At 41.4% G+C, this 27,472-nt stretch overlaps 1 protein-coding gene across 1 annotated transcript in view; it reads right to left on the bottom strand.

Moving 5' to 3' along the window:
• Nucleotides 1-14,194, bottom strand: part of PSMD11 (proteasome 26S subunit, non-ATPase 11) — a 30,087-nt gene extending 15,893 nt beyond the window's left edge. Inside the window, exons 1-3 of the mRNA XM_023243436.2 lie at nucleotides 14,036-14,194; nucleotides 11,605-11,706; nucleotides 5,705-5,829 (exon numbers count right to left, since the gene is read on the bottom strand). Coding sequence (XP_023099204.1) covers nucleotides 5,705-5,829; nucleotides 11,605-11,706; nucleotides 14,036-14,126 — 318 coding nt within the window. The 5' untranslated portion in view covers nucleotides 14,127-14,194. The remainder of the gene's footprint in view (nucleotides 1-5,704; nucleotides 5,830-11,604; nucleotides 11,707-14,035) is intronic.
• Nucleotides 14,195-27,472: the final 13,278 nt, after the last annotated feature.

Here is a 27,472-nt window from a genome sequence, read left to right as displayed (position 1 = left end):
AAACCCACTGGTAATAAAGGGGAGAAATTCTCAGACTAAGCACAAATGCCTTGTTCCTAACACTTGCTTATATGACTCTAAAGGCCCTTTCCAATACTAAGAAGTGCAACCAACCAATTCATCATCACAATACAATACACTTAGCACATACTAAACGGAGTAAAAAAAAAAAAAAAAAAAAACTAGAATTAGCCTAGCACTTAAAAGGACTTTAAAGCTTTATTTAATGGTATGCTTTGGGAGCACATGGCTGGCTCAGTCAGCAGAACATGTGACTCCAGATCTCAGGGACGTGAGTTTGAGTCTCATAATGGGTACAGAGCCTGCTTTTAAAAAAATGAACAAAAATAAATAAAGGTGCTTTGAACCCCCAGTTCTATCTGCCACCCAAACAGTGATATAACATGCAAAGTAACTGATTTAAAGGAGTGTTGTCGCTAGATGGTCTACATGCCATCAGGCATCTGTGACATCTTAGCTTTGAGAAAGTACATATTAACTACTTATATCACTTATATACATATTAAGACCTTATATCACTTCCGTTGAGGCAAGTTTTGTTATTAAGATTCCTAATGAAAGCATAAGATAAAAAGAAACTGAACTTTCTAGAGAACTAATTGCTAATACAACAGGTCTTTAAATCCAAAGTTCTCTTAAGAGGTGTGTAAGGAAGGAAAAGGAAAGGAACATAATCCAGATTGACAGATCATCTGCCTTTAGATCCTAAATTCCAAGCTCAGTGAAGAAACAGATGACATTACATGGTATTTAGCAGACTCACCACCATAAGAGTCACTGGAACCTTTACAATTCACTGAGGCCCCCTGGTGGCTACTTAATCTCCAGCACTAAATTCAACAGACCTAATAAAAATTCTACAAAAACTAAAATAAAAGCAAGCCAACCACAATTTCAGTGTTCTGCATTATGTTCTGAAAAGCCAACCTCAAAGTCAGATCAGTTCATAATGTGAATGGAACTGAAAATACATTGCTGAATGTGTTTAACAATGAAAATACAAGAGACCTTAGTCCTGTAAGTCTTGGGAGGGCTAAGAAATGCTTACCATGCCAGTTTTACACAGGGAGCTTTTTCAGAGAATACAAAAATGGACGCCGAGGCTCCTGATTCAGTAGTCTCGAACAGAACCTGGCCACTTGGATGTAGACCTCTAGTTAAGAAACACTGAATTCTACTCCAGCATCTCACCTGTCCCCATTTCCCTGACAGTCCAGATGTCAAGTGACTCGCTCAAGGTCACGTAACAGCTACTGGGATCAGAACTTGACCCTATCTCCAGTGCTCTCGTTCAGGTCAGTACTGGTATTTCTCCTAAAGCAGGGACTTTTTTACAAACTGAACTGAGATCTGTTACCCATTACAGGTGTGCATATTCTGCACTATCTAGGACTGTAATTGGTGACACCAGCACCTCAAATTAAGTAAAAATTTTAAAGGCCATTGGCCTTGCTACACAACTATTTTGTTTGAGGCTTTGTGCCTTGTTAATGCTGACAATGACTGATAAAGGGGATAAGAATGTATGAAAAGCCCATGCTTCTAGAGGAAGCCCTTATTTGAGTACTAAACCTTGATGTGGTCGAAATTAGACATTTAAGTTTTCTTTTTTTTTTTTTTAAGTTTATTTATTTATTTTGAGAGATGGGGGGGTGAGGGGCACAGAGAAAGGGAGAAATGGAGAAAGGGAGAAAGGGAGAAAGGGAGAATCCTAAGCAGTCTCCACTCAAGGTCAGTGCGCAGAGCCCAACGTGGGGCTTGAACTCACAAAAATGTGAGATCATGACCTGAGCTGAAATCAAGAATCAGGCTCTGACTCCCCGGGCTCCCATTCAGACATTTAAGTATTTTTAAAATGACTTTACTAACTAAATCCTTATGGGAGAAAAATTACTACTATTCCAAGTCTGAAGTCCTCTAGCATGAACTCCTTTCCACTGAAATAACTGTTTCAATAACAGGATTCAATATAAGGTTTCTTAAAATGTACTACTGTGGTTTCAGTTGGATAGACTATACCAAAAAATGGCTTTCCATAGTCAATTACCTAGAGATCCCTGAAAGGTAAAGTTAATTTTGAAATTTCAGTTTACAGGGGTGCCTGGGTGGCTCAGTCGGTTAAGCATCTGACTCTTGATTTCAGCTCAGGTCATGATCTCACAGTTCATGAGTTCGAGCACCTACATCAAGCTCTGTGCTGACAGTGCAGAGCCTGCTTGGGATACTCTCTCTCTCCCCTCTCTCTGCCCCTCCCCTGCTCAAGTGTGCACACACGCACTCTTTCTTTGTCTCAAAATAAATAAATAAATTTTAAAATAAAATTAAAAAATGAATCTTTTTAAAAAATGAAATTTCAGGGGCACCTGGGTGGCTCAGTCGGTTAAGTGGCCAACTTCACCTCAGGTCATGATCTCGCGGTCCGTGAGTTCGAGCCCCGCGTCGGGCTCTGTGCTGACAGCTCAGAGCCTGGAGCCTGTTTCAGATTCTGTGTCTCCCTCTCTCTGACCCTCCCCCGTTCATGCTCTGTCTCTCTCTGTCTCAAAAATAAATAAATGTTTAAAAAAAAAAAAATGAAATTTCAGTTCACTCTGGCAAGAGTCAGGTTCAGTCCCTTCCTCACCCCAATTATCCACTCCTCTCCCCTTGCCAACCATCCCCTCACTCTCTTACCCCACCCCCTTACGTCACACATACATCCTCACTTTCTGGGCTCCAACCCTTAGTGCTGTCATTGACCCAATCCTCACCTTTTGGAATATGACAAGCTGAAAACTGTTCTGTAGATCTATCTGACTTCTGCTCAATCCCCAATCAGAAAAAGGCAAGGAAAAATTCCCTCCTCCAACCTCTTGGGTACCAAACTCCCCAGCATAAAACTCCTAGCCCTCTTAACAATGTTCTGAGACAACTTTTGCCTCAGGCTGCAATATTACTGTGACAGGGACCTATAACTTGCTTCCCCATCCTTTCCCATCACTCAATCAAATATTAAAAGAACCTAGATTTTTCCAAGATGAACACTAGCTCCAATTTCCCCAAGCCAGAGACCTTGAGTCCCCTAGAGAAATGTAGTAACAACACACTTTTATCTCAATTCAATAAATTTATGTCTTAATTCAACAAAGTATCTCCTAAGCATCTACCACAGGGAAGGCATAATACACACACTCCTCCAGCAAATACTAGTTCTGTAGCTCCTCTGCGCCAAACTACTCTAAGTACCGAGGGTACAGCAATGGACAGGACAAAGCAGCTACCCTTACGGAACTTATATTCTAAGGAGTAAACAGATGTTAAAAGTAAAATAAATATGAAGAAAAGTAAAGCAGAGACAAGGATATGTTAGACAGGAGGGCCTAACCAGACATGGGGCCACATGATAAGGCCAGTAAATCCCACTAGCCAATTACAGGACAGTGCTAAATTATGATTTAATAGACTTCCACAAAGGAGTAGGAAGACTGAAGATTAAACAAATGCAGCTCTATCCATGGAGTTAACTCTACGCTCTGTGAAGGGACAAATTCCAGAGACGTCGGTGTACAAAGGAGCAGCTCTGATAATTAATTTTTCCTGCCTAAACAGTTCCAAGTAGGGGCGCCTGGGTGGCTCAGTCGGTTAAGCGTCTGACTTCGGCTCAGGTCATGATCTCGCGGTCCGTGAGTTCGAGCCCCGCGTCGGGCTCTGTGCTGACAGCTCAGAGCCTGGAGCCTGCTTCAGATTCTGTGTCTCCCTCTCTCTCTGACCCTCCCCCATTCATGCTCTGTCTCTGTCTCAAAAATAAACAAACATTAAAAAAAATTAAAAAAAAAAAAAGTTCCAAGTAACACACATCAATCTGTTTCACACTAATGTTTCTTGGTCAGCCCATTATAAGGCACCCTATTTCAAACAAAAGATGGTGTCACTTTTTCATGAGAACAAAGTATGATAAATTTTTTTGAAAGTTGAGTTAGATTAGAGTAACACCCCTTCCTTTAAAATCACTTTTTTTTTTTAAGTCATTCATAAAAATAGTTCTAATGCTTTGGTTCAAAAGGCAGCCATCTAAATATTATCTATTTTTGGAGTGTCTGGGTGGCTCAATTGGTTGGGCATCTGACTTCAGCTCAGGTCATGATCTCACAGTTTGTGGGTTCAAGCCCCATGTTGGGCTCTCTGCTGTCAGCACGGAGCCTGCTTGGGATCCTCTGTCCCCCTCTCTCTGTGCCCCTCACAGCTCACACATACACACACTCTCTCACTCAAAAATAAGTAAACATTTGGAATAAATAAATAAATAATTTTTTTTTTTTTTTAATTTTTTTTTTCCCAACGTTTTTTATTTTAGTTTTGGGACAGAGAGAGACAGAGCATGAACGGGGGAGGGGCAGAGAGAGAGGGAGACACGGAATCCAAAACAGGCTCCAGGCTCCGAGCCATCAGCCCAGAGCCCGACGCGGGGCTTGAACTCACGGACCGCGAGATCGTGACCTGGCTGAAGTCGGACGCTTAACCGACTGCGCCACCCAGGCGCCCCTAAATAAATATTTTTGACCTACCATCATGACACATAGTTCTGCCACAAATTTGAAGACTTCTCTACAAATGGATTTTCTACAAATAAATTTGGTGTATGGTATTTAAACTAGGTTTCAAAGAATCGTTAAGACTAGAGAGCAGATTTTACAAAAGACCTGATTTCAAAGTGGGATCCATATGTCCTAGATTTCTGAAATTCATTATTTACTCAATGCTTACTGTGCCCTTTCATACCTTTTACTTGTATAGCCACAGAGATTACAGCAAACAATTAGACATATAACCAACCAGCAATTCCTACCCCTGTCCTTACATATCTGACATTTTATATATTTATTGTCTGCCTTCCTCATTAAAATATAAGCCTCATGAGAGCAGTGACTGTGTTTTTACAAATGTATCCCCAGTACTGAAACAGTGCGTGGCACACAGCAGGCACTCGGTGACTACTAAGCAATGTGTCTATAGGAAAGACAACAACTATATTCTTCCTACAAACAGATTTAAGCAACCAGAATATACCCTGTTTGAATCTGCTGCTTTTTACAGAGTAAGTTTTAACTTTGGTGGTGTCTCCTCCTGAAGTGCAGAAATACAGCTATCTTTAAAAGTTCAGAAGAGGCTCACTGATTCCAAACAGGCACTGATTCCAAAGACGCACTCTTCAATACAGGTCTGGTCTGAACTTGCAGACAACACGTACAGGTACAGGTACACCAGAGTCACTTCCGCACACACAAGACACAAACACATGGATGCTCACCCCTCAATAAAGGCATATATGCGGTACAAAACACGCCAGGAAGGGATGCCACAAGACTTAGTGCTCACAAGGAGCTCTGTGACACAGAATGAAAGGTACCACAGACACAGAAAACATTACAAAGGTGTGGCAATACAATACCTCAAAGACAAGAATCAGTTTGTAACCCTGATGTAATGAGGATTCCAGGGACCACTGACAATCTCCACTTACAAAGCAAAGCATGGAACAGACCCAAAGTATCAAATGCCCTGTAACAAAGAGAAACTGACATGATAAGTCCTGAGCTGTCCTCCCAGCTGTCCCTTCCACATTAGCACCACAGTGCAGGCAGGCATTTCTTTCACTGAAACAGATTTCTTTCCGTACGGTCTACCTTCTGCCATTAAAGTAGCTTACCTCCTGCCCTGTAGCTGCTTCCATATCAAGAAACAGATCAAGAAGAGATCGGACCAGACGAGCTGCCTTAGCCTTGCTGATGGAATTCAAGAAGGGTCGCACATACTTCAGGAGTCCTCCAAGCTCTGCGTGGAAGGTAATTCAGAAAAGAAAAAGTAAACATCAATATTAGAGACAAAATACCCATTAAAATAATGATCCAAGCTCATAAAATCCATCTAAATGAAGCATAGTAGGAACATAAAGCATTCTTAGCAGGTAACAGAGTAGCAAAAATGAGTCAACAACATATACCAAATACGTATTCCATTCCGTACTCAGCTCCTGGATTACTATGAGGGTCCTGGGAAAAACTCACGTCTCTAGGCCTCATTTACCCATCTTAATGAGAGATAAAAAGCAAAGCCCTCAGTCTCAGAACACAGTTTTCTAGAACGTGAAATATGCTGTGCTTCTGACACCTGAGGCGAAAATCACTCCCTCATAGCCAACAAATCTGATCAGGTTACAGGAGGGTTGTTTTGTTGTTGTTGAATTTCCAAGTCCACCGTGGCAGCTCTCCCCCTTAAACAGATGAAGATTTTCAATTCCAGGTTTCCTCCTCCTCCCTTTTCAAAGTTCTCCCCCAGGTTAGACTTTTAGCAATATCCCTTCCCTGGCACTCTTCTGAATAAACTTTTCACAGAAAAGTTAGGATGTATTCCCCTTAAAGATATACTATCCATTAAAGATATATTTAAAATTCCTCATTAATCTGCAAAGCTTAAGTCTTAAACTATGACCAAAACAGGTGTCCACCACAGAAGTTTTTCTCCTTATAGGAAAAGAAGGTGGAACAGTAATTTTAAGGGAGCATCTTTGACCAAACTATGACCAAAACAGGTGTCCACCACAGAAGTCTTTCTCCTCTTATACAGGAAAAGAAGGTGGAACAGTAATTTTAAGGGAACATCTTTAGAAACAAGAGTAAAAACTGTAGAATATTTCAACTCAATAACTAAGAAAGTATTTGGAATGTAGGTTAAAATTACTTTAGTGCCACCGCCTCTTTAATATTCTTCAATTGTGGACTCACCCTCCTGAGGATTCTAATTCAGGGCAAGCAAACCTCACCCTCCCGAGAATGCTAATTCAGGGTCCTGAAATCCTCATCTGCCTGAACAGTAACAGGATGCATGGGGCTGCGTCAGGTACAAAAGGAACTTTATACATAGAAAAGTTCATCTTTCTCTTCACTCTCCAGTACTGACCTTTGATTCCACTAAGGTTTTTCCCATTCTGCCACTCCATTCATCCCTGCATAGACTATACATGCTTCTGCTCTCATGTCTCACTCCTGCTGCATTCCCATGTAGAATTTCTCCCCCACCTTCTTGACCTATGTAAACCTTACATATCCTTTTAGGTCCAGCTAAAGTCCTGCTGAGTCTTCCATGACAACTCCAGACCACACTGATTTCTCCCTCTCAAATTCTTTTTACATTTATACAAATCTTAATTATATGCTCATAGCTTTACAAAAAAAACTTCTTTAGTATTTATTTTTGAGAGACAGAGTCCGAGTGCAAGCAGGAGAGGGGCAGAGAGAGAAGGAGACACAGAATCTGAAGCAGGCTCCAGCCTGAGCCGTCAGCACAGAGCCTGATGCGGGGCTCGAACCCACGAACTGTGAGATCATGACCTGAGTTGAAGTCAGACGCTTAACTGACTGAGTCACCCAGGCGCCCTCACAATCATAGCTTTTTAAAAGTAGTCTAGTACAGGAGCACCTGGGTGGCTCAGTCGGTTGGGCATCCGACTCTTGGTTTCGGCTCAGGTCATGATCTCACAGTTCGTGGGCTCAAGCCCCGCATCAGGCTCTGTGCTCAGAGCTCGAAGCCTGCTTGGGATTCTCTCTCTCCCTCTCTCTGCCCTTCCCCGACTCACTCTCTCTCAAAATAAATAAATAAACTTAAAAAATTTTTTAATAAATAAATAAAAGTAGTCTAGTACGATGTCCCTTCTCCCACAGTATTTCCTACTATGACAGAACAATTCTGAATAATCTCTAATGACAGAAATTGTTCAGAAAGTAGACTATTCGGATGTTGGTGAAACTAAATTGTTCCTTTATTTAAAACACAAGTCTGTACCCTCTTTCCACATGGCTTCAAATCTCTGAAGATAACTACCATTTATATCTCTCTAACTTTCCCTTTCTCCAAGCTAACCATCTTTAGCTATTTCAACTCTTCCCCCAATGTCCTGGTTTCTAGATTCCTTGTCACTGAATAAACTCTAGTTTGCAAACATACCATTTGTGGTAACCCAGAACTGAAAACAACTCTCCAGGTAGGATCTGACCAGTAAAGCCATGGCCTAATTCTCTTGATCTCGCCACCACATGTAACACAAGGTAGCCTACTTCCTTTTTCCTAATAGCATTTTTTGTTTAGACCGAGTCCATTAAGGTCTTTTTTGCATAGACAGGTAATTCCCCATCTCCCTGTTTTGATAAATACTTTTAAGTATGTATCTTTATACTTACCACACTGAATTTAATCTTGCTGGCTTTGGCAGTAACTCTGAATCTTAATCCTGTCCTCTACTGTACTGAGTCATCTACAAAAACAAGCAGGCCTTCTGAAATGGCTTTAGCCATAATGCCAGATGCTGACCAGAAAAATAAGGACAGATTCCCCAGGACATGATGCTAGAGACTTCCCTTGAGGTTGACAAATGATTTTCATACCCTTTACCTATCATTAATATTATGGAAAATGTTCAAATATCTTGCTTACATGTAATCTGTATCATTCCTCTAACCCAGAAATGGGCAAACTTTTTCTGTGAAGGGCCAGATAGTAAATATTTTCAGCTTTTTGGGCTATGTGGTCTCACTGGCGGGTACTCGATTCAGCCACTGTAGTGCAAAAGCCATCAGACAATATGTAAACAAGTGGGTGTAGCTGTGTTCCAACAAAACTTTATTTACAAAAACAGCTGGCGAGCCCCTGCCTATGGAGCTCTGCAAATCTACTGGTCTGATAAGGCTAACCAGAGAAGAGAATGGAGGTGAGTTTGGAATAATCCTTTCTTAATAAACCCACTGTCTTAAGTGATTAAAACCTACTTATCAAATAATCTATCCCAGATATTAATGATTACCAGTTTAAAGTGTCTAGAAATTATTCTTCTCATTATCTTCACGCAAAGAGAAATATTTGCCCATCCTCAGTTTTCTTAATACTTCTTCATCCTCCATGACTTTTCTCAGAATAATAATAGTGGCTCTATAAATATATCTGCTAGAACTACGCTTTTGATATTAAAAGACAAAAATTGTCAGAGCCTAGAGACTTGAACTTATTTAAAGAGACTATCTGCTCTCTCTTCTCGCACCTAACTTGGCTTTAATTCTCTTTCTGATATGTTCTTTCTCTTTTTGAAAATCATTTTCCTTCCTGGAAAAGGCTGAAGTGAAACATGAACTAAGCAGCCTGCCTTCCCTCTAGCACCTGCTAGCATTACAGTAGTTGCTCTAAACGCTGAGTGTTACTCTTCTTACCCTAACCAGAAAACAAACGACCTCTTCGTTGCCAAAGACTCACCAATTTTTTTTTATTCCCACAGAATCTACTGACTTTTTCCTCCTATTTATTTATATTTATATGACCAGAATTTCCTTTTTAGAACCTCACAGAATTCAACATAATCCTTTTAGAATCTCAGGCTATGATATCTGCAGATCCTGACCCCGGCCATCATGTCTGATGGTGCTCAGCACCACTTTCAACTACTATCATGCATCCAACCTTGCCTTATTCACTAATTCCCAAATGACTGCTGTAGGTCAGGGACCTTATCTTACATTTTTTTAATGGAGTACTTAGCACAGTGCTAGCTGTATATTAAATGCATAATAAAACAAAACTGTAGGTTGGGAATAGACATCTCTTCTCAGGGAACCAAAAATCAAAGGAAAGAACTTCTAAAGTTCTCAGGTACTGAGTCACCAAAAGGAGAAGGGCAAGGAATAAGAAGATAAAATGAATAAATAAATAAAATTATAAACAAATTCAAGCAGAAATAAATAAATAAAATTCAAACAGAATAGTTAATATTTTGGGATAAACTTTTGAAGTGTTGACTATACTACATGCTACTTGTAATTATCCGTGCTACTGGAGGAAAACAAACATTTGGATATTTCAACAACCGAAAAACCTTAAATCACTTTATCTGACTTTCTACCTCTTTCAAGAAAATTACCTTATTAATTATATTGTGTATGGACTAATTATCAAAACTATTATGCAACACCAAGCTCACATTAACTGACAGTCCAAAGAAATCCATAAACATGTTAAATAGGAGGGAAATCAGTCTAAAAAACAACAACAACAACAAAAAAAAAAACCAAACACAGGGGCACCTGGCTGGCTCAGTCAGAAGAGCATGCAACTCTTGATCTTGGGGTCATGAGTTCAAGTCCCATGTTGGATGTAGAGATTACTAAAAAAAAAAAAATAAACCTCAAAAATAAGTAAATGAATAAGTAAATAAATAAATTTTCTAAATGGAGGGAAAAAAACCAGTACCAACCATTGATAATCCATAAATGATTAACTACAGAAAGCAATAACCATTATACCATAAGACTATGAGCTCTGAAGTGGGACTAATTGATTCAGATCCTGGCTCTCCCACATACTAAATAAGTGACTGGGTAAGTTATTTAACTTTTCTGTGTTCAGTTTCCTTAGGTGTAAAATGGACAATTGTATCTACATTATCAAGTTGTTTTGAGGATGCAATAAACTAAATCATTTTTGTGCTTAAAAATGCAACTAGTTGATAGTAAGCATTTAAAAACTGTTTTTATCATAAATATTTTTAATGATATTTTAAGTAAGATACAAAACCCATATAAACACATCCTCCCAATTGCATACATCTTTACTCAACTTTCTATTGCCTAAGCTTAATAATAAGTTAGTTATCCTTAACTGCGAAAAATCTTAGTTCTCAAGTTCAAGAAGTTTTGCTAATTCACACCTTCTGGGGAATATTATTTCGGGGAAAGTAATCCAGGAGGTCACTTACCAGAGCTTAATCCACTTAATTAAATAAGATCTAAATTCACTTTAAAGTTGACAAAAAATCACCCGTTTTAAGCTTAAGCAGCCTTCTCTCTCAACCCTATTACCACTTTACTGGTCAAAGACCCTTCCTGGTCTCTTATTCCAAGGTCACACACACCCATCATCAGAACAGCATCTGAAGCCTACAAAGTCAGTGGTTCAATTACAACTAGAATGTTTGGGCAATGACATGCACAGAGTCCCAGGTAACAGTGGAGAAATCTCGGGAAGGCTCTTTCCATTTGTTGTCTTACCTACTCTGTATCAGGAAAAAAGGACTCACTCTCTCTCTCACTCTCCCCCCCCCCAAAGAAACTCATACCTCTCTCGCTCGCTCTCCCTCCCTCTCGCTCTCCCTCTCTCTCTCTCTCTCCGACTCACTTGGATGCAAAGTCCCTAGTCATTTTCAAGACAAGGGCCCAAGTCGCTATCCATCTTAAGTATAACAGAGCTGAAGTCACTGAAGACTGCTGCTACCCGTGCTGCTGCCCTTATGTAAGGGAACACAGTGAAAATTCCAGCCAGAAGCAAATCAGAGACCACCATATCCCAGCAGGGCCAGGAGCTTCCCCCACCCGCAGAACAAAACCGTTCCACGGAAGAACAGAGTTTAAAGTTCACCCAGCTTCCTCCTAAAGAACCGAAGCTCAACAAGTTGACAATAAAATGACTACCAATAAGCTGTGTGGATGCATTCCTAGGATCCTTTACAGAAACTTGAAAAACCTCACCCAACATTTCAGGTAAAAGAGAAAGCAAGCCATTTGCAGCACTTACCTGCAGCTTGTCCAGTCTTCGCCAAGAGAGACCCGAGTTCCAGGATACTCTGCTCTTTGACCTGCACTGCCTCCTCATCATTCTCCTGAATGTCACGCTTCACTAGGAGAGGAAAATGCAAACCTTCTTAAAATTCTGACAAAAAAATGAAGACTGAGGGAAATTTCACCCTCACAAGACCAATTACAAACACTGTCACCAAAAGACAAGTTCTAGATAGCTAAAAACAAACAAACGCACAAACTCTAAAAGTGAAATCAACATGTGGGATACGTCCCATGTAAATCATAAAAACAGATTTCTCTCTGACTTTAAATGTGCCTTTTCATTCTATCAATTAGAATTTCCCTTACCCACCTACACTGAAATTTCTATTGCAGTCACTTGGTTAAAGCAAAATTCAAACAAGTTCTTCTTATTTCTGGTGGTAAGCCCCATGCTGGGCACTATGTTACTGAAAATATTAAACATACGTATACGTTTACCTGCCACAAACTAAAATCAAACGACCAAGTTACTGATGAGTAAAAAGCCAAAAGTCTTTCAATAAACTTTAAACCTGTGTAAAGCCTCACTGATGGGTGTGCTAGGGATAAGCAGTTCTAGGAAGCCGTTCAGGAAGAACAACCCAATCAAAGCTCCAGTGTGATCCTTAGGAAGGACTGGTGCTTTGTAATGGATGCAGGACCTGTTAAAATAACTTTGTTCTATCTGTCCCACTTTCAGCTGTTAATAACTACTCTACCACTCACACACTGAATAACCTCTCCGAGTTTGTGGTGATAATTTTAGCGGTCATCACTAGTTATCACTTCTCTTACAAAGCATCATGACTTGACAAAAACCAAGATTTTGATACTCCATGATGGAGTCTGGAAAAAGTACGGCTGTAACCATCATGACTCAAGCTTGCTCTAACAGGGAGGCTTTCAGGCAACTCTCTCCTGGTAGAGTGGAAATCACAAAATGTTCCAACTACAATTTTTACTAATAGTTTCACATTATAAAAGACAAAATATTAGGCACTAAGCACACATACAAAAATAAAATCCATACTTCTCACATTAGTGTGTACTCACAGAAGAAAAATACATGTGTGACTCAGATAACTCAGTTCTGTAACTATAATAACTTAATTCAAGATCAGAACTTCAAAACGAAAACCTTTCATTTACCAATACGATCCATCCACAGATGCATCTTAACCCCCATCTCCTCTCCGGGCCTCCAAAAACCCCAAAGACAAAGACATCAAGATCCTGTCATTGTCTTTTCTCCCCTGCAAGTCAGGAATATCAAAATACAACAGACTAGGAAGTCAACACGAAAGCCAACATCCTGGAGGTCCCACATACACGTGCATTCTTACACTACTTGTTGATCCAATTCGGATCTTCTCAAGCTACATTAAAAAGATCACATTACTACATGTGCAGTGAAGAGCAAGCCCATGCCCTAACCGAACCCTTTACGACTGAACATTAAAAGCCTTCTGTCCTCACAAATTTCTGTTCACACCTGAATCCCGATAGAAACCCGTCGTAAGGGACTGGCTGGAGCTCCCATTTCAGTTTTCCTGTTGGGCGCAAAGCTAAGGCAATCATACTACAATGTACCGAAAAGTGTCTTTAATTTCTTCCGGCCGTGTGCAGCCGGCCGGTTCCCCGAACTCCGCGGCTGACAACTAACTCCCCGAACTCACTTCCCACCTTCTACAAGGGAGACCAGGACGATTAGTCACCTCCTCGAGTCGGACGGTCCCATCTCGCTCTTACACCCTACACGGGGGCAAAGGAACGTCTCGGGCACCTCTTCAAACCAAATGCCAATTGTCAGTGTGTGTCCCCTCGATATTTTCCACATTCAGAGAGAGGTCTCCCTTTAGTGGAGCCTTCCGATGGGAGGCTGGGGAGAGGTAGCAGCTCCCAGCGTCCCGAGGAAGAAAACTCCAAGAGCAAAGCGAGCGCTCGCGCTGCCACCCGGAGCAGGCTGTGCTGATAACAACGGCGGGAAACCCTGTCTACAGCGGGTTTCGCCAAGGCCCTTCAACTCGAGGCTCTTAGTCCTGCTCGCGACAAGCCCGCCGGCCGGCACTGCTCCCGGTCCCGGGCCAGCCCGCATGGGCCAGAGCCGGGGCAAGGCTGGGGAGTGGTGGGGGCCCCGGCTCGGCCCACCCTCCCACTCCACGCTGAGCCCACCGTGAGTCAGCAGCCGGCGAGGGAACGCCGGGGCTGCCTCGGGGCTTCCCACCCGGGTGGGACCCAGGGGGCTCCAGGGAGCTGCGAGCGGCCTGTGCCCCCGGCCCGGCCCCCCTCACACACAGTGAGTCAGCAGCACCAGAGCCGGATAGCCCGGCCCCGCTCCGCCGCCGCCGACCCGCACAGGCCGAGCTGAGCCGGCAGGGTCAGGGAGGGGGCGCGGCGACCTTTACCGATGGAGTGGAGAATGTCGATGGAGGCCTCCCGGTCGGTGCTGAGTAGAGACTGGGCTCTCTGGAACTCCACCACCGCCGCCGCCGCCATCTTACCGCTTTCACACCGTCCCCGGCCGCGGCCGCCGACGCCGGAAACACACTCCCGGAAAGCCCGCCCTCGCGTCCCTCTTCTCTCATAGCCCCTCCCTCCCTCCCGTTCCCAGAGCACCACGGGAGTTGGAGTCTCTCAGCCGGGCGGGGCATGAGGAGTGAGGGTGAGCACTGGGGCGCCTTGGCTGGTGGGCGGCAAACTCCCCAGCACCGCCTAGCGGTCAGCCCGCGGGCGAAAGAGGCGGTGCCTAAGAACTGGAGCCGGAGGCTAGTCTCCACCCACCCCAAAAGAGGCCTCTTAGCGGCGACTCCCTTAGCTCGCCCTTGAGAGGAGTTTTTGAACCCTCGCCTAGGTATTCGTGGAGAGCCGTTTGGCTTCCTTTGTAGCTTCCACGTTTAACCACTCATTCAGGGCAATGAACGATCTTATAAAGTGCTCGCAATGTGGCAAAGAATAGCACCATTCAAAGGCGTTCAAGTGTCTAACGATATTTGTCACACACACACACACACACACACACACACGCGCGCGCACGCGCACACACTTTCCAGGCTAGGATCCTATAGAATCAGCCAGCCTGTGATTAAACCCACCAATGCCGGGGAGAACTGATGTTGGAAAGTGAAATATCATCTTTGCCCCATTCACTCAATAAATCCCTCTTGGCAGTCACACCAAAGTCTAACGGCTACCTGGACTCCAAAGCTCAGAAAAGAAAAAACTGGAGTTTTCTCTCTAATATCTCCAGTGCCTTCAACTAAAATCAGACATACCTGAAAGGCTGTCAAGTGGCCGGAGAAAAGACCTTCTATGTGACCACTGAAGGGAGAGCCTAAGGGAAGGGCTAAAAATATAACAGAGGCAGTTCAATATGAGGAATATTTTTCTCTGGGTGAAGACAATCCAAAAAAAAATATGTTGTCCCCTAAAGGGACCTGTAAAGGGAATCAACATTGCTCTCCTCTCTGACTGGGTTAGGCAATTTATATATCTTCTTTTATCCTCCCAACAATGTTCTGAAAGAAGATACTATTTACACATCTTTCCTAGATGAGGAACTGGGTTTAAAATGATTTGGTGAAATTAATATGGTAACTGACAGAGCTGAGATCTGAAAGTTAGGAAATGGGCTCCTACTTCCTGGATGTATCCAGATGAAAACTGGATAACATCTCATCAAGTTGTAAACAGGATTGATGGCATTGGTGGGGAAACAGATTAAATGGCTTCTAGATTTCTCCAAACTCTGAGATGCCATGAATCTCAGTATAAAACTGAGACTTGCTTTGCTTAAAAAAGGCATTCCTCCCTCCTCAATTTGGCATGGATGCTAATGAGTTATAAAATTCCAAAGCAGAGAACAAGTCATAAATATCTTCACCTTCTAAAGAAGACCTACCTGTTCATCCCCAAAGACTTACTAAAAACTGACTAGACCAGTTCTAAAACCTCCACTTCCAGCCTCCATCAGGGAGAGAGAAAAATTCAAAAGGAATCCATTAGAAGAAATCATGAAAGAGGATGAAACGTTCACCTCACTATAAAGAGGAAGCACTACAAAAGACTGGTGGTGTTTGCCAGATCTTTCTCCCAAGCTGGTGAGTCCTGCTGACTACAGGAACTTAGAAAGCCATCTCTGTGCAACCACCATTGTGAGAGCTTTGAGGTGAACCAGACCTGTCTGTCCAGGAAACTGGGGTCTTCATACACATTCATGAAGGCGGTTACCCACTTTTGGCCTGCAGAATTCTGAATTAGGGAAGGGGGCCGATACATTCCACAGTGGGACAAGGAGAAAGGGCAGCAATGGGGGAGCCTCCCCTACCTGTGTTTGGCATGGACAAGTGGCCAACTCAAATAAGAGGCTGGAAGAGTGGACATCAAAAAGTCATAACTGGGGTGCCTGGGTGGCTCAGTCGGTTGAGCATCCAACTTCGGCTCAGGTCATGGTCTTGCAGTTCGTGAGTTCGGGCCCTGCACCGGGTTCTGTACTAACAAACAGCTCAGAGCCCGGAGCCTCCTTCGGAGTCTGTATCTCTCTCTCTCTCTCTCTCTCTCTCTCTCCCCCCCTCCCCTGCTCATGCTCTGCCTCTCTCTGTCTCTCAAAAATAAATGTTAAAAAAAAAAAAAAAGAAGAAGTTATGACTGAAGAGGGATCTTAAGTTCCACAGGTATGGCCTCCAAGGAAGCCTTAAATGCTCCCAACAAGAGAATCAGCACCTGGACGCCTGCCTCTGATGGCATTAGTCATGTGACAGACTTTCCTTTCCTTTCCTTCCCACTTCTCTGCCCTCCCCAAACCCATACACCCCACCCCTAATGCCACAGGAGACCCAGACACAGAAGAGTGAGAGAGGGAAGAGAAAGAAAAGAGGAAAAGTATAAGCTAAACACAAATTTCCCACTGAGAGTCAGAGGGGGTAGAAGCTTTAAATTACAGGTTCACAGCAAAACTGAGCAGAAAGCAAAGACAGACTGGATTTTTTTTTGAGAGAGAGAGAGAATGCATGAGCACACATGAGCAAGGGAGGGACAGAGAGGGGAAAGAGAGAATGTTAAGTGGGCTCCACGCCCAACGAGTGCCCAATAAGGGCACTTCAAACTTTCTCTGCATGCATCTGATAGTCTGAACCTTGGGAGGCTCTGGTTACCATCCCCCTCACTGGGGGCCGCAGAGTGTTACATAATCTGACTGCTATTTTTCCGACTTCACCCCATACTCTGTTCAGTTGACTCCTTTTGTTTTTTTCCTTTTCTTTCTTTTTTTTTTTTTTTTTCCTCAAACATGCCAAATTCTTCCCCACCTTGAAGCCTTTACATTCTCTCCCTGGGTGTCAACTCAGAGATGGTTTCTGCAAACAGGCCTCCTGTGTCTTCCCATTAAAAGTAATCTCCTCTACCTCCAGCCTAGTAACCATCATATCGCTTGGTTTATTTCCTTCCTAGGACTTAACACAGTCTTCGATTTTACTATCTCACTTGTCTAAAACTCACTGCCCTCCACAAGGTTTTAGGGACCTTGTCAATCTCGTCCACAGTTACAGTCCCCAGCTCCCACATAGTGGCTTACACACGTGGCAAACCCTCAATAAATATTTGTCGGATGAGTGCTAGAATCTGTCCTGCCATAAACTTCTGCTGCCCTAAATGTCTATATCCTGCACTATGTGACTGTTTAGGCATTGCTATTCAGATTGCAGTAGGGGTGAAAGGACTGTCACGATCAGCCATGACCTAGGGTTTATAGGACTGGCCTGAAAAGATTAGCTGGACCAAAAATCCAACTCGTCTCTCGGGAATTGGGAAACTGAAAGACTGAGCCAGTTAGCCAAGGGAACTGAACTCAAAATCTGTCACTTGGAACCAACGAGACCCAAGTTGGCAGAGGGAAAACTCACTAGAGGAGTGAAGAGAAGCAGGAATGTCGTGGAAGGGAATGCCAACACCTGCACAGAAGGCCACCACCTCAGTTCCTAACAAGTTTCTGATTTCTACTTCCACCCCCATGAGGCCCACCCATGCCACATTCCCCATTCTGGAAATACTGGGACATGTTTCCTTTCCAAATATCCTCCAGACTTCCTCATTATGTCAAGAAGAAAGGTTCAGTGTGGTGTCATTATGTGTTTAATGGCTCTTCAATATTCGTTTATCTTTCTTTTCAGCCAACTGAGAGGAGGCAACAGTATCTAGCTGGCATTAGGCTTCCTTGTTTTGGTTTTTATAGGTACATCCTAGTTACGGCCAATACTACTGATTTTCCATCGAAGGTAGAGACATATAGTTACCCTGAAAAACAAAATGGGTCAATTTAAATAGCAATACATATGGTATGTGGACATGGAAAAAACCAGGAATATGTATGATAAGCAAATGATTATTTGCTTCAGAAATCCAAATTCTGGTTTAAATACCACTATGTAGCCAACCATCTACCTCCCATCATCTTTCTTTTTATTCCGAAATTACATCTCTGATTGGAAGACCAGGAAGTCCTTTGGATCCCTGCCCTAAATTTATAATCTTTACAGATGGCTTTCAAGTTACTTCTGGCAAAGGCACTGTATACTATAGAAAAAAAGTATGGAATTTGAAGTTGGGCAAACATGGAGCTCAAATCTTCTCTCTACTACCATCTAATAGTCAAATTACTTAAACTCTCTGAGACTGGGTTTGGTTATCAATAAATTATTCTTAAAATCTACTCTACTTGGGGCATCTGGGTGGCTCAGTGGGTTAAGTGTCCGACTTCGGCTCAGGTCATGATCTTGCAGTTCATGAGCTCGAGCCCCGCGTCAGGCTCTGTGCTGACAGCTCAGAGCCTGGAGCCTGCTTCAGATTCTGTGTCTCCCTCTCTTGCCGCCCCTCCCCCCACGTGCTCTGTCTCTCTCCACCTCTCAAAAATAAAGAAAACTAATAAAAAACATTTTATTTTTTTTCTAAATTTTTTTTTTAATGTTTATTTATTTTTTGAGAGAGAAACAGAGCATGAGCGGGGGGAGGAGCAGAAAGAGAGGGAGACACAGAATCCAAAGCAGGCTCCAGGCTCTTGAGCCGTCAGCACAGAGCCCGACGGCGGAGCTCGAACTCAGGAACTGCGAGATTATGACCTGAGTCGAAGTCCGACGCTTAACCGACTGAGCCACCCAGGCGCCCCTAAAAAACATTTTAAATAAATAAACATTAAAAATGTTTTAATAAAATAATAATAAATAAATACAATCTACTCCACTTGATGGTTGCATAATAATGCATATACACTTAATACCGCAGACTTGTACACTGAAAAATGGTAGAAATACGTTTCATTACATATATTTTACCACAATAAAAAAAATCTACTTCACAGAATTCTTTGAAGATTAAAATTTTAAAGACACTAGATCACTTCAGCGCTATGACTGACACCTATAAGTGCTCAATAAATGGCAGCTGTTAATATCATAGTTAAGTTGCTGATTAAATTAGCTATAATTAGCTAATCCCTTCCTACTACTCCCCTTCCTCAGGGAGCCCTCACAGAGAGCTAAAGGATCCTTTAATTAGTGAGTTTTATTGCAATCAGCTCTATCAATCAATCGTCAATTTTGTTTCCAATCTTAGACTTCCTCACCCTTGCCTCACCTCCCTTCCCTCTCTGTAAAATTTCTGTCTCTACACTACTCCGAAACACACTACAAAGCCCTAATCTCCCCCTTGCTACCCTATATTCCAGAACTATTTCTTTTCCTGAATATAATTGTTAATTTTTTTAATTTTTAAGTAATCTCTACACCCAATGTGGGGCTCGAACTCATGACCCGAAGATCAAGAGTTGCATGCTCAACCACCCGAACCAGCCAGGCACCCCTATAATAGTTCATTTTTCACTGAGATTTTTAAATGTTTTATATCCCATAAATGACCAAGTAGGGAAATGCTATAATGTACTATCCTACTAATATAAGAGGATACACTTCTGCTCTCCCTCATACTTTGTGCAGTGCAGAGACAGGGAATTAGGTTAGCAATTCTGAGCTAGTGGTGATTCCCCAGCTCTGCACGCTGGCTGCCATTGAAGTTCTAGAAGCGAAAAGAAAGTACAAAGTAGACAAAGTATATCACTATTATCCTTTCATCTCTCTTTGGAAATCCTTCTCTCTCACACTGCCACCTTTCCCCAGACCTCCAGGTACCTTGTTGTATTTATGTTTTATTACAATTCTCCTTCAGTGAAAGTCTGTTAGTGACGCACTTTGTCTTTGACTAAAAATGTCTTTATTTCGACCCTCTTCCTTTTTTTTTTTTAACATTTATTAATTTTTGAGAGACAGAGAGAGAAGGAGTGTGAGTGGAGGAGGGGCAGCGAGAAAGAGGGAGACACAGAATCTGAAGCAGGCTCCAGGTTCTGTCAGCAGACAGCCCGACATGGGGCTCAAACTCATGAACCGTGAGATCACGACCTGAGTCGAAGTCAGACACTCAACCAACTGAGCCACCCAGGCACCCCTTGACTCTCATTCTTAATTGTTCAAATGGGTACAAAAATTCTTATACTGACATTTACTTTTATCCAGCATTAAAGATATTAAAGATGACTGTTTTCAGTCTAATTGAAATTTCTTTGTAGGTAATGTCTTATCTCTCTGGTTAATTTTATTTTTATTTTATTTATTTTTTTAATATTTATTTATTTTTGGGAGAACGCAAATCAGGTAGGGGCAGAGAGAGGGGGACGGAGGATCTGCATTGGGCTTTGCACTGACAAGCTGATAGCAGTGAGCCTGATATGGGACTCAAACCCACGAACTGCGTCATCATGACCTGAGCCAAAGTTGGACACTCAACCAACTGAATCACTGAGGCTCCCTTTCTCTGGTTAATTTTAATATCTTTTCTGTGCTTGGCTCTCTACAGATTCACTACAAAAATATTTACATTCTAATGAGTCTAAAGACTCACTGCCTCCTGAATCTGAGGATTCATGTCTTACATTAACCTTGGAAACTTCTCAACCATTATCTCTTTAACGATTGCCTCCTCTGTTTCTCTTCTCTTCCGAAAATCCTTTGAGATGTAAGTTAGCTCTATGTTGTCCAATACAGTAGTCACTAGTACATGTAGTTACTGAGCATTTGAAATATGATCAGTCCACACTGAGCTGTGGTGTAAGTGCAAAGTGGAAAAAAAAAGAATTTAAAATATCTCATTCATAATTTTTATATTGATTATATATGGAAATAATATTTTTATTAATTTTGCCAGTTTCTTTCCACTTTATTTAATATGGGTATTGGAATTTTTTTAAGTTTATTTATTTATTTTGAGAGAGAGAGAGAGAGAGAAAGCAGGGAAGTAAGTGGTAGAAAGAGGGAGAGAGGGTATCCCAAGCAGGTTCCATGCTGTTAGTGCAGAGTCCGATACAGGGCTTGATCCTGAGAACTGTGAGATCACAACCTGAGCTGAAACCAAGAGAAGGGCACTCAGCTGAGCCACCCAGGCACCCCAGTATTAGAAATTTTTTAATTATGTATAATCTCACATTATATTACAATTGGACAGCACTGTGTTAGACTATCTGCTTCTTTTCACCATATTTCTTATCTTTCCCATCTTTTTATCTCTCTGTGCTACATTCCAGGTGATTTTTTTTAAATGTATTAATAGCCCACTGATTATATCTTCAGCTGCTTCTGATCTGCTATATGCTCCATCTACTACTATGCTTTCATTTTAAACAAATTGAAATCTATATGTGCATTTCTACAAGATTTATTTGGTCCTTTTCCGAAATATTGTATTATTTTCTTATGCACTGGGTTCCTTCTTTTATGTTTTTAAGTATACAAACCAAAGTCTATAATCTATATCTGGTAATTATTTGATCTTCCTGGGGACCCAGTTCTGCAGTTTGTTGTGTTTGCTGAATTTCCCTCCTGGAGGATTTTTTTTCTCATGTGTTTGTAATTTTGAAAAATGAGCTCATCTTCAACAGGGTTTTATCTTTGTTATTCCTAGGAGATCTACAGTGAGTTTGCTTCTGCCAAACTGTTCCAGTATCACTGTTCCATGAGTGTAATTTACATTAGTTTACAGGCTTTGGGGAATTCCTAGAGATATTATTCCTAGAGATAATAATAAAGAAGAGAGAGGGGCACCTGGGTGGCTCAACTGGTTAAGCATCTGACTTCAGCTCAGGTCATGATTTTCCCATTCTCTCTCTGCCCTCCCCTGCTCACGCTCTTTCCCTCTCAATCTCAAATAAACATTAAACAATTTTTTTAAAAGTCGGGGCTCCTGGGTGGTTAAGTGGCAGACTTCGGCTTAAGTCATGATCTCACAGCTCATGAGTTCGAGCCCCGTGTCAGGCTCTGTGCTGGAAGCTCAGAGCCTGGAGCCTGCTTCAGATTGTGTGTCTCCCTCTCTCTCTGTCCCTCCCTGGCTCACGTTCTGTTTCTCTCTCTCTCCTTCAAAAATAAACAAACATTAAAAAAAATTTTTTTTTAATGATAATAAAGAAGAAAGGCAACTACCATAAAGATAAGTAATACCCCTGAAGTAAACAACCTAATGTATAAAATAGAAAAATTATTCAAAGAAATAATTTTTGAAATGTCTTTTTTATAAATGAAAAAAAAAGTAGTTACAGGTGGAAATAATAAATCATATCCCACGAAGAAAAAAAATTGGCACAGAATGATAGAACTCTCTATCCTAGTTAAGTAACTAAACACCAAAGTTAAAGAAAGTATTCTTTAGACAACAAGACACCAGCAAGTTGACTAAAAGGGGTAAAGTGGAGTTGTGAATCAAGCTTCCCTCACACCTAAGGCAAGGTTCGATGCCAGAAGACAGTGACATGCTCTCACAAATTTGAAAAGAAAGAAAATGTGGCCCGAGAATATTATACCCAGTCAGTATATTCAAATATAAGAGAAACAGAAAGGTACGATGTTGGCAACATTAAAAAAAAAAAAAAAAAAAAAGTCAGGGAATATAAGACAAAGAACTTTTTTAGAAAAAACAAAGTTGATTAAATCTGATTTAGTGATGGATCAAAACAATGAACTAATAAGAGAGCACTGCTGGTGGTGAGCTCTGATTCCATATAAACATAGTACTGAGACTAAACAGGATGTAAAGCAAATGTTAAAAACCTTGACAGATAACAATATAACTACGGAAAACAATGGGACGAGGAGAGAAGATGGAAAGCTGATCAGTGTTAACTTCAATTTCTTCATCTTTCTGTAGTAAGATGTTAAGTATAAGTGTCCAAAAAGTAGCTAAAATGCACAATTATTTCAATTATTTAATGTTTTTAACAACCCTCTTCTTAACTTTAAAGAGATAGTCTAGGAAATAATAGTTCTTCCAATGGAGAAATATTTACTGAAATTCAACCGTTTCTTCAATTTTACTTTTTTTTTTTTAATGTTTATCTATTTTTGAGAGACAGAGATACAAAGCACAGGCAGGAGAGGAACAGAGAAAGAGGGAGACACAGAAGCTAAAGCAGGTTCCAGGCCCCGAGCTGTCAGCACAAAGCCTGACACAGGGCTCAAACCCAGGAACCATGAGATCATGACCTGAGCCAAAGTTGGAAGCTTAACCGGCTGAGCCACACAGGTTCCCCCAATTTTTTTTAATAGATATTTATTTTTATCTTTTTATTTTTTTGGAGAGAGATGGCTAAGTGAACGAGGGGAAGAGAGAGAGGGAAAAGAGAGAGAATCCCATGAGGGGCAGAGAGAGAGAGAGAGAGAGAGAGAGAAGCAGGGCTCACTCAAAGAGAGGCTCAAGCTCACCCAATGCAGGACTCAAACTGACCAACTGTGAGATCATGACCTACGCTGAAGTCAGATGCTTAACCGACTGAGCTACCCAGGTGCCCCCATTTTACTTTTTCTTTTCAGTAAACTCTGCTCCCAACGTGGGGTTTGAACTCACACCCCAAGATCAAGAGTTGCATGCTCCACAGACTGAGCCAGCCAGGCTCCCCTCTTCAATTTTACTTTAATTTCCTTTTTTGCCGGTTAATTTCTGACAAAAAAAATTAAGTGGAGAAAAGTAGTAGGAATTATAAAACAAAACACCTACATTGCTACCACTCAAAATTAATAATTGTGTGTCAAATTTTATTCATCTTCTTAGGAAATAAAACATTAAAAAGACAAAACTACCATCCCTTCAAGCCAGCTTTCCCAGCCCCACCATTCTCACCGAGCAAACACTTGTCATTCTGTCTAGAGACAAATCAGTAACTGATATACAGTATTGCTTTGTGTGAATAATCATTTTTTATTCACATAATGGTAGCCTATCAATATAGTGTTCTGCATTTTGCTTTTTTCATTCTACATTGTGGAGTGAACTGCATATAGAGCTATTTTATTCCTATTAACTGTATAAATTGCACATACTCTCCCAGATTTATCCACTCCACTATTAAGGAATATTTAGATTGTTATTCTTTGGCTTTTGCTGTTACAATACTCTCATGCAATCAGCAAAGCTAAAAGGCATCCAACGGAATGGGAGAAGATATTTGCAAACGACATATCAGATAAAGGGTTAGTACCCAAAATCTATAAAGAACTTATCAAACTGAACACCCAAAAAAACAAATACTCCAGTGAAGAAATGGGCAAAAGACATGAATAGACACTTCTCCAAAGAAGACATCCAGATGGCCAACTGACACATGAAAACATGCTCAACATCACTCATCATCAGGGAAATCCAAATCAAAACCACAATGAGATACCACCTCACACCTGTCAGAATGGCTCACATTAACAACTCGTGCAACAACAGATGTTGGCGAGGATGCAGAGAAAGACTTGGGTCACTTTTGCACTGCTGGTGGGAATGCAAACTGGTGCAGCCACTCTGGAAAACAGTATGGAGGTGTCTCAAAAAGTTAAAAATAGAACTACCCTACGACCCAGCAATGGCACTACTAAGCATTTATCCAAAGGATACAGGTTTACTGTTTCAAAGGGGCACATCCACCCTAATGTTTATAGCAGCTCTAATGACAATAGCCAAAGTATGGAAAGAGCCCAAATGTCCATCAACAGATGGATGGATAAAGGAGATGTGGTATGTATGTATGTGTGTGTGTACACACACACACACACACACACACACACACACACACAATGGAATATTACTTGGCAGCCAAAAAGAATGAAATCTTGCTGTTTGCAACTATGTGAATGAACTAGAGGATATTATGCTAAGCGAAATTAGTCAGAGAAAGACAAATATCATATGACTTCACTCATATGAGAACTTTAAGACACAGAACAGATGAACACAAGGAAGGGAAGAAAAATAATATAAAAACAGGGAGGGGGACAAAACATAAGAAACTCAAATATGGAGAACAGAGGGTTACTGGAGGGGTTGTGGGAGGGGGGATGGGCTAAATGGGTAGGGGGCATTAGAGAATCCACTCCTGAAATCATTGTTGCCCTATGTGCTAACTTGGATGTAAATTAAAAAACAAAACAAAATAAAAATAAAAACAATGCTCTCATGGACATCCCTGCACATATGTGAAAGTTTCTCAGTATACCTAGAAATGTCATGGCTGGATTCTATAGATAGGCTCGTTTTCAGTTTTATTAGATACTGCCAAATTACTATTGCAAATGACCACGTATCAGCATACCCAGTCCTCTCTCAGGTGGTGTGACAAAACACCATTTTCTCCATATCCTCGCCAATACTTGGCATTTTTGGCAATCTAAGTGAAATAGTATCTTGTACTCACCTAAAGTTAATAGTGTTGGGACTATTTATATGATTGTTTAATCTTTTAGATGGACTCTTCTATAAAAAGAGGGACTTATAAAAGACTATATGGACTATAAAAGATGGACTCTTTTATAAAAGTCAAATTTCCTCTTAAAAATTTTTTTCTCCACATCACATTTTGACTGCTATTAAATTGCTAGTCCAGATGACTTTTGGTTACTATTTGCCTGGTATGTCTTTTTCTATTTAATATTTAGGTTTTCTATGTTGCTTTGCATGTGCCTCTTGTACACATCATATTGCCGGATTTTGGTGTCTGAGTGTGGGTTTTTTCATATTTTTTAAGTTTATTTATTTATTTTGAGAGAGAAAGAGCACAAGTGGGAGAGGGGCAAAGAAAGAATCCCAAGCAGGCTTTGCTCTGTCAATACAGAGCTTGATCAGAGGCTCCCACTTCTGGTCCTACTATACATAGGATTTCTGCATGCACACTGGACTGCCATTACCCTCTTCAATTCAATCCCATCTGATTGTAGTCGAGAATTTCTCACGATCTCTGAGAATGCGCATTTTTTTAGAGCTCATCTATGAACACATGAAATATTTTTTTTCCCATCATTTCTAGAGTTTGGGGGGAAGGACTGAAACCGCAGGATGTGCTCAGTTCACCATCTTGGACGAGAAACTCTTCCATAAAACTCAAGTAAAATATTATTTTTGTTTAAAATCATCATGTATAATATTTCATTTATATACTTCTTTTTCCATCCATCCATCCATCCATCCATCCATCCATCCATCCATCCCTCTGTCCTTCTATCTATCATAAAAGAAGAGATGCCTAGGGGGTGCCTGGGTGGCTCAGTCAGTTAAGTGTCCAACTCTTCTTTAAAAAAATTTTTTTAATGTTTATTTATTTTTGAGACATAGAGTGCAAGCGGGGAAGGGGCAGAGAGAGAGGCAGACACAAAATCCAAAGCAGGATCCAGGCTCCGAGCTGTCAACACACAGTCCAATGCAGGACTTGAACCCACAAACCATGAGATCATGACCTGAGCCAAAGTCAGACGCTTAACCGACTGAGCCACCCAGGTGCCCCGAAGTGTCCAACTCTTGATCTCAGCTCAGGTCTTGATCTCAGAATTGTGAGTTCAAGTTCCATGTTGGGCTCTGCACTAGGCACGAAGCCTAACTAAAGAAAAAAAAAAAGGAGCACCTGGGTGGTTCAATCAGATTCTATGTCTCCCTCTCTCTCTCTGCCCCTCCCCTGCTCTCTCTCAAAAAATAAACTAAAAAAAAAAAAAAAAAAAGAATCAAAAAGACGTCCAGAATCCATTTAACTTAATATTAAAATAGTTACTTCTGGGTGGGTGGAATTTATTTATTTTTAATTTTTTTAACGTTTATTTACTTTTGAGAGAGGCAGAGTGCAAGTGGGCTCCAAGCTTCAAGCTGTCAGCACAGAGACTGACGTGGGGCTTGAACTTACAAGCTGTGAGATCATGACCTGTGCCAAAGTTGGACGCTTAGCCGACTGAGCCACCCCGGCACCCCGTATTTTTATTTATTTATTATCTTCTATTTTTTTTAATATTTATTCATTTTTGAAAGTCAGAGAGAAACAGCACAAGCAGGAGTGAGGCAGAGAGAGAGGGAGACACAGAATCCAAAGCAGGTTCCAGACTCTGAGCTGCTAGCACAGAGTTCAACGTGGGGCTCGAACTCACCAACTGTGAGATCATGACCTGAGCAGAAGTCTGACACTTAACCAGCTGAGCCACCCAGGTGCCCCTCACCCATATTTTTAAACGTTTATTTATTTTTGAGAGAGAAAGAGAGAGAGAGAGAGAGAGAGAGAGAGAGAACATGAGTGGGGGTGGGGCAGAGAGAGAGGGGGACAGGGGATCCAAAGCAGGCTCTTTGATGACAGCAGAGAGCCAGGTGCAGGGTTTGAACCCACAAGCTGTGAGATCATGACCCAAGCCAAAGTTGGACGCTTAGCTGTCTGAGCCACCCAGGCATCCCATGGTGGGTAGAATTTAAAGTGATTTATTTTCTAATTGTTTACTTTTTTTTGAGCTTATAATAAATATGTATCA

The sequence above is a fragment of the Felis catus genome, chromosome E1 (genome assembly GCF_018350175.1).
Source record: "Felis catus isolate Fca126 chromosome E1, F.catus_Fca126_mat1.0, whole genome shotgun sequence".
NCBI lineage: Eukaryota > Metazoa > Chordata > Mammalia > Carnivora > Felidae > Felis > Felis catus.
The sequence above is the reverse complement of the archived record's forward strand: the minus strand, read 5'-3'. Positions and strand labels throughout refer to the sequence as shown.